At 43.0% G+C, this 17,882-nt stretch overlaps 1 protein-coding gene and 1 long non-coding RNA gene across 2 annotated transcripts in view; one reads left to right on the top strand and one right to left on the bottom strand.

Moving 5' to 3' along the window:
- LOC122153891 overlaps positions 1-12,326 on the bottom strand; it is a 100,543-nt gene extending 88,217 nt beyond the window's left edge. Inside the window, exon 1 of the long non-coding RNA XR_006165739.1 lies at positions 12,022-12,326. This is a non-coding gene — a long non-coding RNA (uncharacterized LOC122153891). The remainder of the gene's footprint in view (positions 1-12,021) is intronic.
- PSMD7 (proteasome 26S subunit, non-ATPase 7) lies at positions 11,261-17,882 on the top strand. The gene is made up of 7 exons (XM_042797621.1): positions 11,261-11,420; positions 12,335-12,426; positions 13,685-13,777; positions 14,651-14,748; positions 15,065-15,145; positions 16,635-16,726; positions 17,398-17,882. The coding sequence occupies exons 1-7, from the start codon at positions 11,347-11,349 to the stop codon at positions 17,834-17,836; spliced, it is 969 nt and encodes a 322-aa protein (XP_042653555.1). The 5' UTR covers positions 11,261-11,346; the 3' UTR covers positions 17,837-17,882.

Raw genomic sequence — 17,882 nt, 5'->3', positions numbered from 1 at the left:
ATCAAATCACACAGTTGTCTACAGCCTGACACATATAAGATGGCACAGAAGTTCTTAAACATCTGAAAAAAAAAGTATTCGCTGCATCCAACATGAATTGTTGCTGCTGTTGGCAGTAAATGAGAGTATTTGAGACATGTAGAAGGGGTACAGGTACATTTTCAACAACACGTGTGCATTTCAGTAACCCCTTCAACAAAACTGACTCAGTCGGTGCTATCTACCCAGCAAGGCAAGCTTTCCAGAAACGGTAATGACACGGAAAAGAAAGGGATGAACAAGTGAAAGGGAGAAGGATCTCTCTCCCAAAACCTGGATTAGGGTGGTGCCCCCCACCAGTCAAGGTGGGTGTACACAGTCAAATTTGGGCTGAGGGGAAGAAGACGTGCAGATGCAGGAATATCTGAGAGGAGCATCCAAGGGGAGAAGCCAGCAGCAGACACCAGGCTGCCCAGAGAGCGAGGGGGAGGAGATGCCAGGCAAGGACCTGCTGGGGGTCGCAGTCCCCTCGGCAGCATCCAGCGGTGCTCAAACACAAGCCCGGTTCCACGGGTCGCTCGTAGCTACGGGAGAAATTCATCTTTCTAGAGAAGGTATGGAAAACGAACGTGACATCCCTGTTACAGATGCTTCATTACAACATAATTAACACAGTACAGCACTGAGAACAACAGTAAATTTGGTCTATAAAATGCAGGCCTAGGCTATACAGGATTTGTAATTGCCTAATATTAAAGCTGTGACATAAAGTAAATACATTTTAAGTTCCTGTTAGTTATGGAAACGGCTCTGAAAGATTGAAATGTAGTAGCAATAAAGCCTTTGTAAATGCTATCCTAAAATATGTGTTTCTCAAAGAAAATAGTTGCCATAGGAGATTTATTTTATTTTTTTCCATATTTTTCCATATCATGCTTACACAGAAATAGTGTAAAACCACTTTTATCTGCTGAAAGAAGGCATGTTTTTGCATCATTCTCAAGTTGTAACAAATCGGGTATTGGGACCAATAGAGGTGGTAAAGTACCCTATTAAAAACACTGGTGTAAGTGTAAGAGGGAGTAAACATGTCAGTGGCAAAGTATGAAACAATTTCTCTCTCACTGCTGGTCCCAGCATCTTTCACAGGGCCAGCTGCTCCCACAAAAGGAAGCCATTTAAAGCAAATTTGTCCTTCCTCAGTCCAATGATGTAATTTCAACACTCTTTAAACAAAAATAAACTACATTACTACTACCAACATTTCTAAAAATACGTCCAATACAAGAATTTCAAAACTCAACACCTGTATAACTAATTTTCCATTTTCTAAATGGCCCTGCTGTAACAGAATGAAAAAATGATTTTGTCTAAACCACAGAACGTAACAGTAGCAGAACCAGACAGAAATGTCGGCTACATCAACCTTACGACGTTAAAGCCCCTTCAAGGCCAATTTACTGCATCATTCATACCATCTTGGCCTGGGCGTCACAAGAATTCAGAGGAATCCAGGCGCCTTACGTTCACTTTGTCTTTAAATACTTCCATTCAAGGGCCTTGGGGACGAGGGAACTGAGTTGCTCCCTACAATCAGTGCAGATCACAGAAAAGACTTTTGCTGTTGAGCTAGGACAGGTCTTCAACTTCTCCACAAGTCACGTCTTGTGACAGACAAGGTGCTTGGAGATGACCACACCAGCTGGAGCACAAGAGCTGATGGCACCATAGGGATGGTTTGGCTACTGTGGTGCTCCCATGAGATTTTCCTCACTGAGATCAGTTGCCCAAGTGCCTGGGAAGATGGGCCTCAAACTGGATTTGAAGGGTATCCCAAGACAGAATAAGGAGGGATGTGTCTTTGGTGGAATTGTGTATCACGTTTAGGGCAAAAAGCTGTTGACATAGAACCATGCTAAATCTTAGTAACTCTTTGGGTATCCAGACCAGGAAGTCTCCCCATCAGTGCCCATTTTCTACCAACTGCTGTCTCTACCAACTCTTGCTCTAGAAGCCTAAGCCTAGTGCCCTCTAACACCAAGTTTGTAACATGGCTCTGTAACCTCCACAGCACTAGAGACTGAGGTTTTTCAGAACTAGGCTTTCTGAAAGATTTTCTTCAAGAATTGGTAATAAGCACTTGGGGTTTTGTCCATAGCTGCGCCCATGAGGGCAATGAAGTGGTTTACTCTTCACAGCAGCAATTCTGTGCCCCTGCAGTGATTCTTGTGACACTTGGCAGACCTTTGTCCTGTCTCCTAAATTCAGTTTCCCAAGGAAACACCTCAGCTCCCAAGCTGTACACACAAGGCTCAGTGGCATCTCCTTACAGACCCCAAGTAGCCTGTACCCTTCTGCTGCCCTGACTACAGGCCAATCGCACAGGCGTCCTCCAGCAGCGGGAAGACTCCGTGGGACAGGCAGCACACCCATGAGTTCAGGTGCCCTCCAGACCCCGAAGAGAAGGGAGTGAGGAAGCATCCAAGAGCCTGCTCGGTGGCATTTCATAGTCAGGGAACCTCGCCGGGACAGTCCCTTTGAACAATCTTACAGAACAGCTAGTTGATTCCCAGCTATTTTAACCACATCGTTTACCAAGTGTAACATGTTATCTTTCATCACAATAGAAGTAAGCAAAAAAAAAATTAACCTCTTCATGACAAATAAAGTTTTATATAGTCAAAATTGTATACATTCCTGATATTTGACTGCAAGTTAAGAATGGAAAACAGAGAAAGCCTGAAAGAAATATACTTAGGGAGCTTTTTATTCAGGCAAGGAGGGACCTCCTGCCTAACATACACAAGCCATTAAGAATTTCTCAACCAAATCATATGGACTTTCATTTACAGTACATGTTAATAATTATTCTTTTTCACAGAAGTGATGATGAAAGTATCCTGGCTTCAGGATGGACTGGCTTAATTCTGCTTCAGCACTCAATTCTGCCTTTCATTTTCCTACTGACTTTCTGAAATTCCATGGAAAGACACTGTTGTTAAACAGCAGTGAGTGTTATTCTCACAGCAGTGTACACTAATAATAATTCAGTGTGGTGTCATAGAAGGCTGTGAGCTCTTAGCTGAATTTATTTGAAAAATAAAGTTTGGTTTTTTTCTCAGAGATCTTTACTTAAGTCAGCATGGAACTCTTGTAAAAGATAACTACCAATAAGTCACAACTACCCAAGGAACAGCCTTTTTATTTTATTTTTTTATTCCTTGCTCACCATGACAACATAATAAATGAGCCCTGAGAGACCAGAAGTACATAACTATTTAAGATTTTGTATTTTATCTTTCATTGTATGCTTCCAGACATAACATTCATGATCTATTTTTTAAAACCCTCTTCAGTGTCTCCAAGTGAAATGCTCCAATTTTCAACTGCAGCATATAATAATCAGAAATACATCTTTAGCTGTGATTCTAGGTAACAGTTTACAAAACTAGTCTTACAGTATTTTTGTGATCCATTAATAATTACTTGCTCCTGTAAAAGAAAAGCAACAAGCCAACAGTTTTAACATCTGCTTTTTCAATTTTTGTTTTGAGTTCTGTTGGATGTCTCTGTATTCTTTCATACATGACTAATAGCAAAGATACAAGACTAATAGGAAACATAACTGCAACTTCACTTACGGTTGGTTTCAGTTAACAGATGGTCTTTAAACTATCCAACATAAAAGCATTCATTTTAGAAAAACTGACCCCAAAACTGCTTCATAAAATAAAGTATTTCAATTTTTTTTTTTTTTACCCCCCTCAAAGCTTTAGGATCCTTCAAGACACTACAACATAAGAAGCCCCAGGGTTAAAAAAAAAAAAAACAAAACAAAACACCCACCCCTTATAATTTTATAATTTCTGACCTTAAATATCAGAGACTAAATGTTTTGCAATATAAGTATCAGAAGTAGCATACACAACTATACAAAAAGGTGACCCTCCTAGACTACGTCTTTTCTTGCTAAATTTCAAGTGCCAAAATAAAATTACTAAAAAGAGATCTGCAAAATCCCTACGCTACAGATGACTGCCACGATGGGTCAACTGAAGCTTTAGTTTTCCATAAGCTAGTACAGCAGTTATGGTGGGGTCTTTTGGCTGTTGCAATAGCTGCTTCCTTCTGGATAAGTAACTACTACAAATCAGCCCCCAAGAAACATTTTCTTTCATTTCTCAGTAATATGCTTTCACAGGCATATGAACTAGGGTGATAATAGTACAAGTCCTACTTCCGAATTATTTCATGTAGAGTATAGTGAATGAAAAATTGTTTGTCCCACACCTTGTACAGTTGAAGAGTGTTTACCTAAGATCAATAAATAGGTTTGGCAAGATCTGTGTTGTTTCACATTTCTTGTTCTGATAATACCACCATATGTTTGTCTCATCCTAACACCTATCTACAAACCTGCTGCTGACCATGGTCAAAGAAAGTGTAGCAGATATACCTTTGATCCTTTTGTTGAGTGTTTTTTTTCATAAACATCACGTTCAAGAGCTATGCAATAACCTTGCTACGAGTGCAGTCTGCATGGCTCTTCCTAAAGGTCTGTCTATAAAAGAAGCCAAGAATAAACGCAGAGAAACAGCTATTGTCCAAAACGCCTTACAAGCCCATCCATCACAGTTTGCATAACTTGGGGACAAATGGATACTGCCGCAGCACTGCTGTAGTTATACGGGCACCATAGCGTGGCGCTGATTTAAATATGAACAAGGTTTAATGCCTCTGACCTTTTCCAGATTCACTCTCCCAGATGTTATGACAGCAGCCCAATTGAAGCCAAAACATCAAGAGCAACTTCACACAGCTCTACATTTACAATTAAAGATTATTATATTCAAAACTATATTGGAAAGTACTTTTTGCAAGTCTGTTCTCCTATTTCAAAGGTGGCTGTGCAACAATACTGGACAGCTAAGCCTAACTGGGCTTCGAGCAGCTGAGTAGTGAAAGCATCGATGCATCTCTTTCCCAGGAACAGACTGTAGGTGGCAGCATTTTTATAGGGAAAAAACCCAGAATTTACTTTTTAAAACATTCGATTTATAGTCAGATTCTGAGCCCCTTGCTGACATGCAAGAATATTTACCCTTGCAATCAGCTCCTCCCACACAGCTATGTCTGTTAATGAAGTGCCCATACAAGCCATCAATATTTTGGTCTAGATAGAAGCTAAACTTTTTTATCTGCTAACATTAAAGAATAGCATTCAAAAAGTCACTCGAATACAAGTTTAGAAACAGATGAAGCAACTAAAGCTTGCAAAATAGCACTACACCCTATGAACATGGCTCTACTTTAAATAGAGTATTTTTATTACTTCCTGACCAAAATTATTTTAGTTTTGCAGCGAGGTATATGATCACTTTAAAAACAACCAACTAACCACACCTCTAGTTTAAAAAAAATCATACAAAAATTAGCACTGGAGAAAAGTTAGCGAATAAACCAAAGTTGAAAATAAGCTTCTTTCTTTCAGACAGTCTGTTTTTCCAGATGCATCATCAGCATCTGCATGTTAGCAATTTTTCATTATTTATAAATGTATTACAGGAACACAGCCAAACTACAAGCCAAGAAGTCCAACACACACATTTTTAAAAATAGGGAATGTGTCTTGGTTATAGAACAAAAGAACTCATTTTATCACTTGGCTTTACCGCTTGAGAAAATGGCTCCTGGTGTGCTGAACTCCATGATAAATGTGCCCCCTCTAGATCTTTATTGCCCTTGTAAATCAAAGGACTGACAGCAGTTAATAAGAAAGCTTTTGAGTGGTTTTGAAGTTTTGCTTTGTACAAATAAAATCTCATATTAAAGAATTTGCTAGTCCTCAAGGTGTGGAAAAATGAGTATGACTAGAACCTGTTGTGCTTTTTTTTTTTTAACTGTTTGTTTCCACCATTTTAAAAAAAAAAAAAAAAAAAGTAGCAAGGGTACCAGAATAAAATAAGCAAATCATTCTGTATTGAAATATAAAAATTACAAGTGACTTATTTAAAAAAAAAAAAAATCTTTCTGGAATTTCTATACCCTGTCTGGACAGGGCAACATAACCAGAAGTGTACAATATAAAACATGAAAGATTTTTCCATATTTTTACATTAGATGTTGACGATGCTTCTACAAACCATTTTTAACTAAAGAAAGTGATGATTCTAAATCCAAAAGTTATCAGTCAAAATTCCACTGATACTGTTGTAGGGAGGACAGGATTATCGAAGTCACCAGCTAACCCACAGGTACGGACAAAAGGCAGAAACTGCAACAACATTCACAGATGGACAAATTAAGGTAAGTAGCATGAGTTCTGCTTATCTGTGTACCTTTTGCTCAAGCAACAGTAGCCCATAGGGAAACAAAGTAACAAATTACTGCAACACAAATAGTTAAAGATCTCATCATAAAATGAACAGATCAATTTATAGTTACCAATTTAAAAGTTTGGTTTAGAGATTACCTTCCAGAACAGACATTCGGAAAATAATGGTTATTTGGAGGCCTACAGAAGCAAACTGTAATTTGGATAAGGACTCTCTTTATGGCATCATGCATTGGGTATACAGTGTCAGCATTTCACTGAATTACACTTTAAGCAAAAGAAATTAGAACGTATGTTGTTGTGGCTTCTGTTTTGCTTCCATGGCTTGCATCATCCTTGTTCAATCCCAGGCAGCACCATTCCTTCTAAAACAGTTTATGGCACACCCTGGCCATGGAAATCTTAACAGGAAACTACAGTTATTTGTCTAAAGCCAAACGTATTTATAGGGAAATAAATATATTTCCTGTTAAAACTGGTAGCACAAAGGTATTATGTGACAAACCATCAACAGGTCTAAGGAAAGCCTAGCTTCTCTTGACTGGATTTTAAACACAGTTTAGAAGGCATCTCAATGAAAATACGTGTTAGTTGGCATTGTCTCTAACTTTCCGGTTCCCCCCACCCCAATCTAAGAAAAATAAAATTGGGTTTTTCCTCTAAAAACGAAGACAACCAGTATTAAAGAAGGACATTAATAAGTGTCATTTAGGATTAGGCTCTAAAGTATCAGGCATCAATATTTCCCAGCTGCATGAATCTTTCCTAGCTGAATTCCCAAGGATGCCACTTATCACTAGCAGACACCGCAAAGCTACAGAGAAAACACAAATTGGGCTGGAGCATTACTGCCTTCTGCATGATTTACCCCCCTCCCCACACCCCCAGCCTGCCCTGCCCGCAGCCCACCATCTGCTTGCTTATGCAATCTTCCTTCATGCGCCTACTCGTTAGGTAGATAGAGGACCCCCTTTATCAGGGAGAGACTCAGCAACAAGGATCATCAAACCTTTCTTCCCAGGGAGAGGCTACTGACCAGCAAGCAGCAGCTCCTTCTCAGACAAGGTGGAAGAACACACATCCTGAGGTATACACAACGCCAAGGCTCAGTCCGTGGCCTTGATGAGCTGAGGTTGTTACTATGGTGTGCTGGTATTTTCATTTAAAGCACTGTTATGTTTCTAGCACTCATCATTGCAGAGAACACCTAGAAATACAGATTGAATGCATTCAGTAAATGTATGCCTTCCCTAGTCTGTCGATGATCAGACACTTTCATGATTCTACCAACAGAATCACCTCCATTTGTTTTTTCCCCTGCTACCAATTTCCATCAGTGCCCTTCACACCCAATATTGGCAGACTGAAAGGAGAAGGCAAGAGACAAGGCCACTAAATGCCCCTCAGCTGTGTTACTGTGGTTTTGTAGGCCAGCATTAGTTAAATTAGAGAACAGCTGGCAAGCAGAAGCTCCATAAAGCTATGCTTGATGGCTGCCCAGAGAATGTGTCACCAATCTAATAAGGATCTAGGCCCAAACATGATACGGGACATTTCACATAAATAAACCCCAAATATCTGAAGCATATAATTACTTCACAGTTTAAAGACAAATACTAATGCCTGATGCAAGTGAGATTCCTAAAGTAGATGTGTGATCCCCTATGCTGCAAAAGAGGTCAGAGCATGACAAAAGACGTAGAAACCACTCAGAATATGAGCACCAACAGTCTTCTTCCTGCTGCTTCACGGTAGCTGGCAGTGGGAGATCCTGGTTTAGAAAAGCCTACAAAGATGTCCTCCTGTGCCACAAGCATAACCTTGCACTTGAGGAAAGTTTACAACACCCAACAAATCAAGAGGAAGAGAATAAAGGCAAAAAGAGAATTCAGGATAAACTTACAGGTAGCACCATTCAAGACAGCGTTCACTTCCTGCAAGCAAACTTTCTTTTAAAGTGCAATCATAACTGATACTACATGAACTGGATAGCTAGTTCAAACATGCCAGATGTCCACCACCCGAGACAGCACAATGTTTCTTCGCTGCTGACTTCCCCCTTGAGGTTATCAAGGTCATTACTGAAGGAAGACTAGAGGTTGGTTTAACATTTATAATCATTCGTTTTATTTTTAAACTACTTTATGATGATTTATTCTTATTTATCAATCCAGAAATTATTCTTAAACCTCTGAAAACAGTTATGTGTAAGTTTGAGTTTGGTGGGGGGGTTTGGTTTTTTGTTGGGATTTTTTTTTTTTTTTAATAAAATAAAAGCCCAACCATTAATGATGGAATCACTCGTTCCATTTAAAGAACAAAACACAGCTCCCTCCCTCACCACTGCAGGTCAGTTGCCAGGTGCTCACATACTGCAGAACCTCTCTAAACTTTGAGTTTCAGCTAAGCAGTCATAAGCCAAATCATAGATAAGTATTGATGTTTGCCACTCTACAGTTAAATTACATCAAACATCAATGCAATCAACTCATTAGCTGTTTTTTATGGAGCACCAACATTCATTACTTACTTTTCAATTCTTTGATTAAGCAACATATTGCCTGTATTCCCAGTCTACATCTACCAGCTGATTAGCTCAATAATACGGATAATCTTCTCAAGTCAAAAGACCTGGGAAGGGAAGTAACTGAAATCCCTATGAGCAGACTCAATTTACTCCTTTTGTGTATAACATCAATACACTAAACTACTAGCAATACAATCCAGCAAATGAAACTTCAAATGTGCTAAGTTAGAGAGTAATTTTAACAAAAAGTCACAGCAGGTCATTAAAATGCCCCTTAATTGTCTCTAGATCATACTCCGTTATCCTTCCACAACCTTCCTGGCATGCTGAGATTTTAAATCTCTTCTGACTGATGTAAGAACCAAGAACAGAATTGAAGTGTGATTGTCACATACAGAGCCTGAATGCCAAAGGTCAAAACAGCTTACTGGTATGCTGGCCCACCGCTCCAAATTTTATATCTTTTCTGTCCCTCGGTTATTGCCTGACATGATTTAACAACTGTAATTCCTTATTTAACGATGTCAAAGGTTTTTAGGAAATTGACTGTATTTCACCAACGATATATTTCTTCTTGATTACAGAGTGGTTAAAATGATTTTAAACCAAGACAGCAAAATAAAGCAGTAATAAAATCAATAAAAGGTGCTTAAAACATTCCTTCTATTAGGTAATGGCATTTAAAATATCCGTAGCTTGTAATGGCACTTAGGATATGCCCAAAAATCAATGAGCTAAATTACTTATTGAACTAGTTAATTTGAACATTGAGTTTTATATGTATATTGATAAAACAAGCTACAAGAATAATACTGGCTGTATTTGAATTTCATGGTCAGATGTCTCCCTCTGCTGGGAAAAAACCTCTAAAAACTCGACCAGAAATTTTTTTTTGACAGCACCAACACTAAAAGATGTAACGCCTAAAGGACTCCACAAGAGGTCTCTCATTCTCATAGAGTTTGTAAATTAACGCCGCTATTGCTGAAATCTGCGGCGTTAAAAGATGCTAAACACCACAACGCTTTAGATTTCACCCAGAACACCGCCATTTGTTCAAACCTGAGAAATATGAAAAAAAAAACAAAACAAAAAAAAACAAAAAAAAAAAAAACAAAAAAAAAAAAAAACAAACCACCCACATAACATGGGAAAAGTGTAGAAAATAAGGGATATCATAATGCTTTAAAAACAGTGAGACTATCCTCAAGACTTTTGCTAATATTTTTCGTGTTTATAACTACTCCATAGCAGATTCAGGAATAACAGCTCAGGTTTTTTATTTTCTTGCTCAAAGTAAACTACAACAGACAAGCTCTGTGTCCACCAGGTCCTACTCTTGAGGTGCAAACACCCTCCTACAAAGACTAGCCTAAGCACTCCACTTAGTTCAGAGTCTTTTTCTCCTTTACGTCAGGGAAAACTGCACTTCAGAGGAAGAACAGGACAGGCTGACGAATGTTGGTTTTGCCTACAAAACAAATTAGCCTAACGGAGTCCCCTTGGAAGGAAACAAACACTAACAGTAATAAAGATTTCTTGACTATTTACACAGACTTTTATCACTGCAGCAGTGGGAACGCTGAAGTTACCCAAAGCTCTGGAACAAAAGGCAGAGTGATGGAGTTTCTTCCAGCCCAGGCTGCAGCAACTCCCGAAGTTGCAGAGACAGGCTCAGAAGCAGAGTCTTGAGGCAGAGCGCAGAGCTAAGGAGGTCAGGATGTCACCCTCTCTATGCTATTAGTGCTTTCACTATCGAGACTAGGACAGCCCCACCGCGTTCTAAACCTGCAGTCTAGTGGTAACGGTAAGATTACCACATCATTCAGAGGCTGCTCTCATTTTTGAAAGGTATTAGTGATTAGGAGACATTCCTGATAAGTGGGGGGAAAAAAAAAAATAGGCAAATTCCACAGTCATGTTCCACAGGAGCAGCAGAGGGAGTCGGGGGGGGGGGGCAGCCCCTGAAGCCACTGTCCCTGGAAGGGTTGCGGGGCAAACGCTCCTGCGGGCCGTTCAGCGAGCAGCCTGGGGCCGGGCGGGGCTGCGCGCCCCGCTCCGACCCTGCCCGCCCAGCTCCCCGCGGGCGACCCCCAGCCCCAGCCCCACAGCCGCCCCCCCACTCCTCCCTCAGGCGGGGCGCAGCTGCGGGGATGGGAGACCAGGACCCCCGCAGCTCCCCCCCGGCCGAGGGCCGCTCGCCGGCTGCCCGCCTCCCTGCTCCGCCGGCCCGCCCCTCACCTCCGGGCGGAGCGAGCCGACTGCCCCAAGATGGTGCCGCGCCAGCGACAGCGGAGACGCACCTCCCCAAGATGGCGGCGTCCCGCCACCTCTCCAAGATGGTGCCCGAGCAGCGACGACGACGACCTCTTAAAGATGGCGGCGGAGGCCCCGCCCCGGCGCGGGGCAGGCTGGGAGCGGGGCCGCGCGGCGGGGAGCGGGCCTGGTGCGGGCGGTCGGGCCGGGCTGGCGGCGGAGCGGCGCGGAGCGGGGCCGGGCGGGCGCCATGCCGGAGCTGGCGGTGGAGCGGGTGGTGGTGCACCCGCTGGTGCTGCTCAGCGTCGTCGATCACTTCAACAGGTGGGGCCGGAGAGGACGCGGAGGACGCGGAGCTGAGTCACGGTCACGGGCCGGGCCGGGCTGGGCCGCGGGGGGAGCGGGGCCCTGAGGGGAGCGGGGCCCTGAGGGGAGCGGGGCCCCGGGGCGGGCAGGTCGGAGCGGAGGGGACCCCGCGCCGTGAGGGGAGCGGCGCGCCCGGGCCCGGGCCGGTGTCTCGGTGCCGAGGGCCGCCATCCCGGGTGGCGGCGGGAGCGCGGCCCGCGGGACCCCCCCCCGCCCCGCCGCCGCCGTTGTTGTTTTCATGAGGTGAAAAGCCCCGGGGGTGGGGAGCGCTCGGATGCCCTGAGGGGGCTGTCGGCGCCCTTCCCCGGAAACCACGTCCTGCTCCTTAAAACGCGAGCGGAGAAGTGGGGCTTGTTCCTAAAGCTGCGGCTTGGCGGGGCGGGGGTTAACTCCCATCCCTCTAAACACCTAGTGTAATTTGTGCCTAATTTAACTTAACTGCGCCGCTTGACAAGCAGTTTTAATGTCAAAAATTAAACCCAAATCTCACCAGGCAAACAGGCCTGCTGTTGTGCCGGCAGATTGCGGGTGACACCGAGCAGTTTAAGAGCTTACTCACTTTTTTATAGCCCATTGTCCTGCGGAGAGGCTGCAATGGTGCTTGTTTTGGGTCACGTTCCCCCTTAGTAGCTGCATCCGGCCACGTAGTCTTTCTGCATTGCTGGGTTACAAGGTTTGATTCAGAGGGCACCATAATGCCTTTTTCTGGATGTAAATTAGCAGTCAGTAATAAAACAATCATAACGTCTCCTCTTCTGTTCCAACACCGGTAGTGTTTAACTTGCAGAAATTGGTGAAGCAAGCGGTCCGCTCTTACCTTCTTTCCTGAATCAGGCTCTTTGCCATAGGAACTGACAGTCTTTTCCATTTAGAATAGGAAAAGTTGGAAATCAGAAACGGGTCGTTGGTGTGCTGCTGGGCTCGTGGCAGAAAAAAATACTAGATGTGTCCAACAGTTTTGCAGGTGAGTTTGGGTGTCCTACCCGTGTTCGAACCCACTGAATTATTTAATAGATGAATTGCATTTGGGTCTTTTTTAAGCCACCCTGCCAGAGCACAGATTGTTCCCTCCACGTACAAATCAGCCTATATCTAAGAAAAAAATGCTAACTGCTGTCAAAAATGTGCCTATTCCAGCCAGTCTTGTGCTGCATCTTCCCTGTAATATTGTGCAATGTGGAATGTTTCGGGAGCGGGTGTAAACCTCTCTGAAAATGCTGGTGACTATTTTGCTGCGTTGGACTCGCTGACCTCTGCTGAGCGATCAGTGTCGCAACATGTCATACAGAAATCGCAGCACTCGTGTAAAGATTTAATACGTACCTCAGCTTTACATTTTTTCCCTCAGTTTGTCCAATTAAATCCTAGTTCTTTCCTTAAGTATGTTGTTAATAGTGTTGAAATAGTTTCCTCTAAATACTTATATGTAATAGTAAAAATACCTATTGAACGCATGGCATTTGCTGACCCATTTGTGTTAGATCTTTTCCTTCCCAGTGGGGCTACTCTGTGACAAAGCAAAATTATCTCAGTTTATATATGGAGTTTCACAGTTTATATGGCGTTCTTCTCCCAAGCGTGGACTTTTTTTTCTTCCAGTTTTGGAAGAACATTTTTCCATTTAAGTTGAAAAGGTGGGGGGTTTTTGTCATTTTGACAGCCTTTCAACTATGAAGCTTTTACTAGACCTGTAAATTAAAAGAGGCCAGTCTTTGTTCTCAGAGCGTGTGCGCCTGTATACATGCTCACTGATAAAATAACTAGTTGTTTACTCAAGGGTAAATAGTCCTTACTTGAAGTGCCTCATGGTGTTGTAGTAGTCTTTAAAAGTGCTGATGACACGTTTTCTACACTGAAAGCTAATTTTTCTTTAAGTAGATTGCTGTTAATCAACAAGCTATGAAGTCTGCTGGGATACTTGGTTCATCATCTCAAATGTCTGTGCACACTGTTGACTCACTTTTGTACGTGGGAGGATTTCTCTCCACTGAGGATAACCCTCAGAAAACTTTGCATTCCATTCCTCTGGTCTGAACTGTTGGTATGATGGGACAGGCCCCACCTGGGAGAACTGCCCCGCGCTGCAGGTTGGCTTGTGCAGCCCAGTGTCGCAGAGCAAAGCTGGTTAAAATCCACTTTCCTTCAGCAGCCAGAGTGCTTCTATAAACATTGTTGTTCTGGAAGTTGGGTTCTTACATATTGATGTTTTGGTTTATTTGCAGTACCTTTTGATGAGGATGACAAGGATGATACTGTGTGGTTTCTAGATCATGACTATCTGGAGAACATGTATGGAATGTTTAAGAAGGTCAACGGTAAGTCGAGGTCTTCTTGCAGTTGGGGATACGCTCGTAGAAACTTTCAAGGCTCCCTATGGGGAAGTGAATTCATAGTAAGGTAGAGAGTTAATTGCTCACATAAGAAGCCACGCCATGCTAATTCCTTGCATGGCTTCACTTTCACTGATGGTTTTCCATGGGTTAATTTGTGCAAGTAGTTTGTGTTCTTAACACATTGATTTTATGCCTCGCTAGTTTTCCCACGTCTCCTGACAGCTTTGTATCTTCAGAACAATTCAGATTTCAAAAACACCGTTGTTTCTGAAGAATTTCAAAGATTCCTCCTCTGTAACCCTCTCTATACCGATGTGCCCTGAAGTTAGTTTTTTATGAAAGTAAACATTACAAACTCACATTCTGTAAGTTATTCCAATTGCTCTGCACCAACTTTTAAAAAAGCGTCTTTACTGCTCAGTTGGAGATGAGCTGAATGTTCAGTCATAACTTCAATTCCTATGAATTTTCTTGGCCCTGGCACCAGTTGCCATTCTCATGATACAGTTTGCATTTCTGGAATTTTTGCCTTTCTAGATGTCAGAATTTCAAGCTGTCAGATCCTGATATCTGAAAAATTAATAAGTGATGTGAAATAACCCAGTTTAGTCAAGAACTTAGGAGTAAGGTTTTATATGTGATTAGTAAGCTACGATAAGTAAGTATGATTAGTAAACTTTGTCGCTAGCCATGCCATTGTGTTGCCTACTGTAATTCACTTCCCTCTACTTTACACTCATCTTCTGCACGTATCAGATTTTCACCCTTGACTTGCTAATTCAATCTCGGCCTAAATCTTTCTGCTGTTGTCTTACCATGTGATTCTGATTTAGAATCCTTTCTGGTTTTGCTCAGCTAGAGAAAGAATAGTTGGTTGGTACCACACAGGCCCCAAACTGCACAAGAATGACATCGCCATCAATGAACTGATGAAAAGATACTGTCCTAACTCTGTAAGTGTGGCACTTTTTTGGTTTTGGGTTTTTTTTTTTTCGCCCTCTCTCTTCCTAAATGGGGGATCTGGGAACCCTTAGCCCCCACCTTTGTTACTGATGATACAGCATGTTAAAGACCTGGTAGCTGTAAAGTGTTTGAGGAACTCTGATCAGAGCCTTTTGAAACAGCGAGAGATGTCTTTTCTCAGTGCCTGAAGTTAACACCTCTGAGCAGCCAGTGTGCAATCACTGCAGAGTGAAGCACTGACTTAGGTATTTTTTCCTGCTCTTTGAATGAACCCTAGTTTTCTGAAACATTTGCTTTTTCCATAAGGTGTTGGTGATTATTGATGTGAAGCCAAAGGACCTGGGGCTGCCCACAGAAGCTTATATTTCGGTTGAAGAAGTTCACGACGTGAGTACTTTAAGATGTCTCTCTGCCTTTTCCTGGAAGAAGGGTTTCCGTTAAAAGCTGGCTGTTAGGATTGCCTGTTTTCGGAACAATGCACATCCCATGGCACAGAGTTGCCTTTTACACGTGGGATGTTGCACTCACGAGTGAGGGCCTGTGACTTGCAACCAAAATCTGCTGAAACCAGCAGTTAAATCCCAGTTGTGATGTAAGCATTTGTAACTAAAGCTTTCGTCCACCAACGCTCTGGGCAGAAAAGCTGCGTGTTACTGCTTGACCTAAGGAATTCCACCGCTCCAGCTGTCTGTGTGATTTAGGTGCTTCTTACCCGTTTCTGTCACGTCCATGACCATGAAGAAAGTCACAGATTGGAGCACTTTTAAGTTGTTGCTTTTATATGTCAGCCTGTTGTAGAGGTGTTCTGAGTAATTGCATGCTTATTCATTTGTGCACCTGCCAGTGCTGAGTAGGTAGGTGAGGCATGAGCAACGCTTAGTAATCACTTGCAGCACCGTGGAGACAAACAACCTGCAGTAGTACGTCAGCTTTAGCTTTTCATTTATTTGATTTAAATTACATTCTGGATGTATATAAAAAAGTTTGATCGTTTTCTCTTTGAGACCCTCACTACAGAGAAAAACCTGCTCCCAGCGTTGTAGATGTCGTACCTGCAGGATTTGTTCTTTGTTTTGTGAATTCACAGTAGTCCCAGTGGTGCTTTCTACTAACAGCTGTATACTGGTCCAGGTAACAGTTTTGAAAACACCTGGGTAAAACTCAGTTCTTAGAAATACAGCCTGTGAATCTTTTAAACATCTTCCTGAATATCCAGTGCATAAATTACATTTTTAATGAGATTGTTCCATATTAGTATTTTCTTTATGAAACTACATATGTGCTTCTAACTTGAGAGCAACTACCAGGTTGACAAAAGGTATCCCAAAACGTGGTAAGGTTGTATCAGGAAAGAAAGAATGAATTGTGATACTTAGTGAGACTTTTCATTCTACCCACCAGTACATAGACAGCAAAGTACATTAACTGAAAATTACACGGAGCACAAGAAATTAGAAATTGCTAGCAACTCTGGGCTTGTGACAGTCGGTAACAATAACTAAAGCAAGAAAAATCCAACTAGAGCCTTTCCTCTCAGATTTCTGGTGGACTGTACGTACATAACTACTTTGCTCATTTCATTAATGCAGCTTCTCATCTTCTATCGAAAACTGTGATTTTAAAAGGCATTGTGATTCACTCACACGCTTCTCCCCTCAGCTGTGTTCCTCAGTCCCCTGATGCTCTTGCTTTGCCATAATTTCCCCCGTTGCCTCTTCCCGATCCTGGGAACGGGCGTCAGTTAATCTTACGCCGTGACGTTGTGCGCGCGGCCCCGTGCTCGCGCGCGGGGGGCCCGTCCGGGCGAGCTGGCCTGCGCCTGCGGCCAGCTCCGTGCCCGGTCTGACCGTGTCTCCTGTACCCTTGCACCTCGAAGGACGGCACTCCCACCTCCAAGACGTTTGAGCATGTGACTAGCGAGATCGGAGCGGAGGAGGCAGAGGAAGTTGGTGTTGAACACTTGCTACGGTAAGCGCCTCTAACGTGAAAGCGTCCTTACGAGACGTGCGTAGCAGTGAACGCGATCCATCTGGCATCTGCCGGCGCCAGCTGCCCGGAGGACGCGCGGCTCTTGTTAAGCACGCCGCTTAGGCGGAGCGCTTTCATTGAGCAGTCTTGCTTGGCGTAGTCACTCATCCCTAGGGAAAAGCGGGGCTGCCCACCGATGAGATGATGAAAGCTCCATACTGGTTCTGTGAGAGCGGCAGAGCCCTGCGTCGTTGGGAGCTGTCGCTGTGTACCTCACAGAGCGGGGCTCAACGGGAGTAGTGCCGAGGGGGCTGTAGCTCTCGGGTCAAAATCAGAGAGCAGTCACCCTGCACAAACCACGTCGCCTTTTCGCCGGTCAGAAGCCCTGTTGCTAATTTCTCTCTGTCCCTCTAACTGGCGTTACAAATACTATTCCAAGAAGAACGTGCGCACGCCACAGGCTACAACAATGATCTATTTTAGATATACTTTGTAGTGTACATCAGTTCGTTCTCATTCTTTGACTTGAAGCATTCATTTCAAGTGTACTTCAGCCGTGCTTCGAAGGGCTTTTCTTTCTAAGCTGGAAGGATCTTGTAACTGAATATGCTCGTTAATGAGAACGCCACGTAACGTTCTAATGCCGATTCTTTCTGTTGTGGGTGTTTCAGAGATATCAAGGATACAACGGTGGGCACTCTGTCCCAGCGGATCACAAATCAGGTCCATGGCTTGAAGGGACTGAACTCCAAGCTTCTGGACATCAGGAGCTACCTAGAGAAAGTAGCCATGGGCAAGCTCCCCATCAACCACCAGATCATCTACCACCTGCAGGATGTGTTCAACCTGCTACCGGATGTCAACCTGCAGGAGTTCGTCAAGGCCTTTTATCTGAAGACCAATGATCAGATGGTGGTAGTTTATCTGGCTTCTCTTATCCGTTCTGTGGTTGCCCTGCACAACCTCATTAACAACAAGATTGCCAACAGGGATGCAGAGAAGAAAGAAGGACAGGAGAAAGAAGAAAGTAAAAAGGAGAGAAAAGATGAGAAGGAGAAAGACAAGGAGAAGAGTGATGTCAAGAAAGAGGAGAAAAAGGAGAAAAAGTAAAATGTGTAGTTTTTTTATTTGTAAATTAAAAATCTTGTAAACTAAA

The sequence above is a fragment of the Tyto alba genome, unplaced genomic scaffold (genome assembly GCF_018691265.1).
Source record: "Tyto alba isolate M040663 unplaced genomic scaffold, T.alba_DEE_v4.0 Super-Scaffold_26, whole genome shotgun sequence".
Lineage (NCBI taxonomy): Eukaryota > Metazoa > Chordata > Aves > Strigiformes > Tytonidae > Tyto > Tyto alba.
This window is presented reverse-complemented; position numbering and strand designations above follow the sequence as displayed.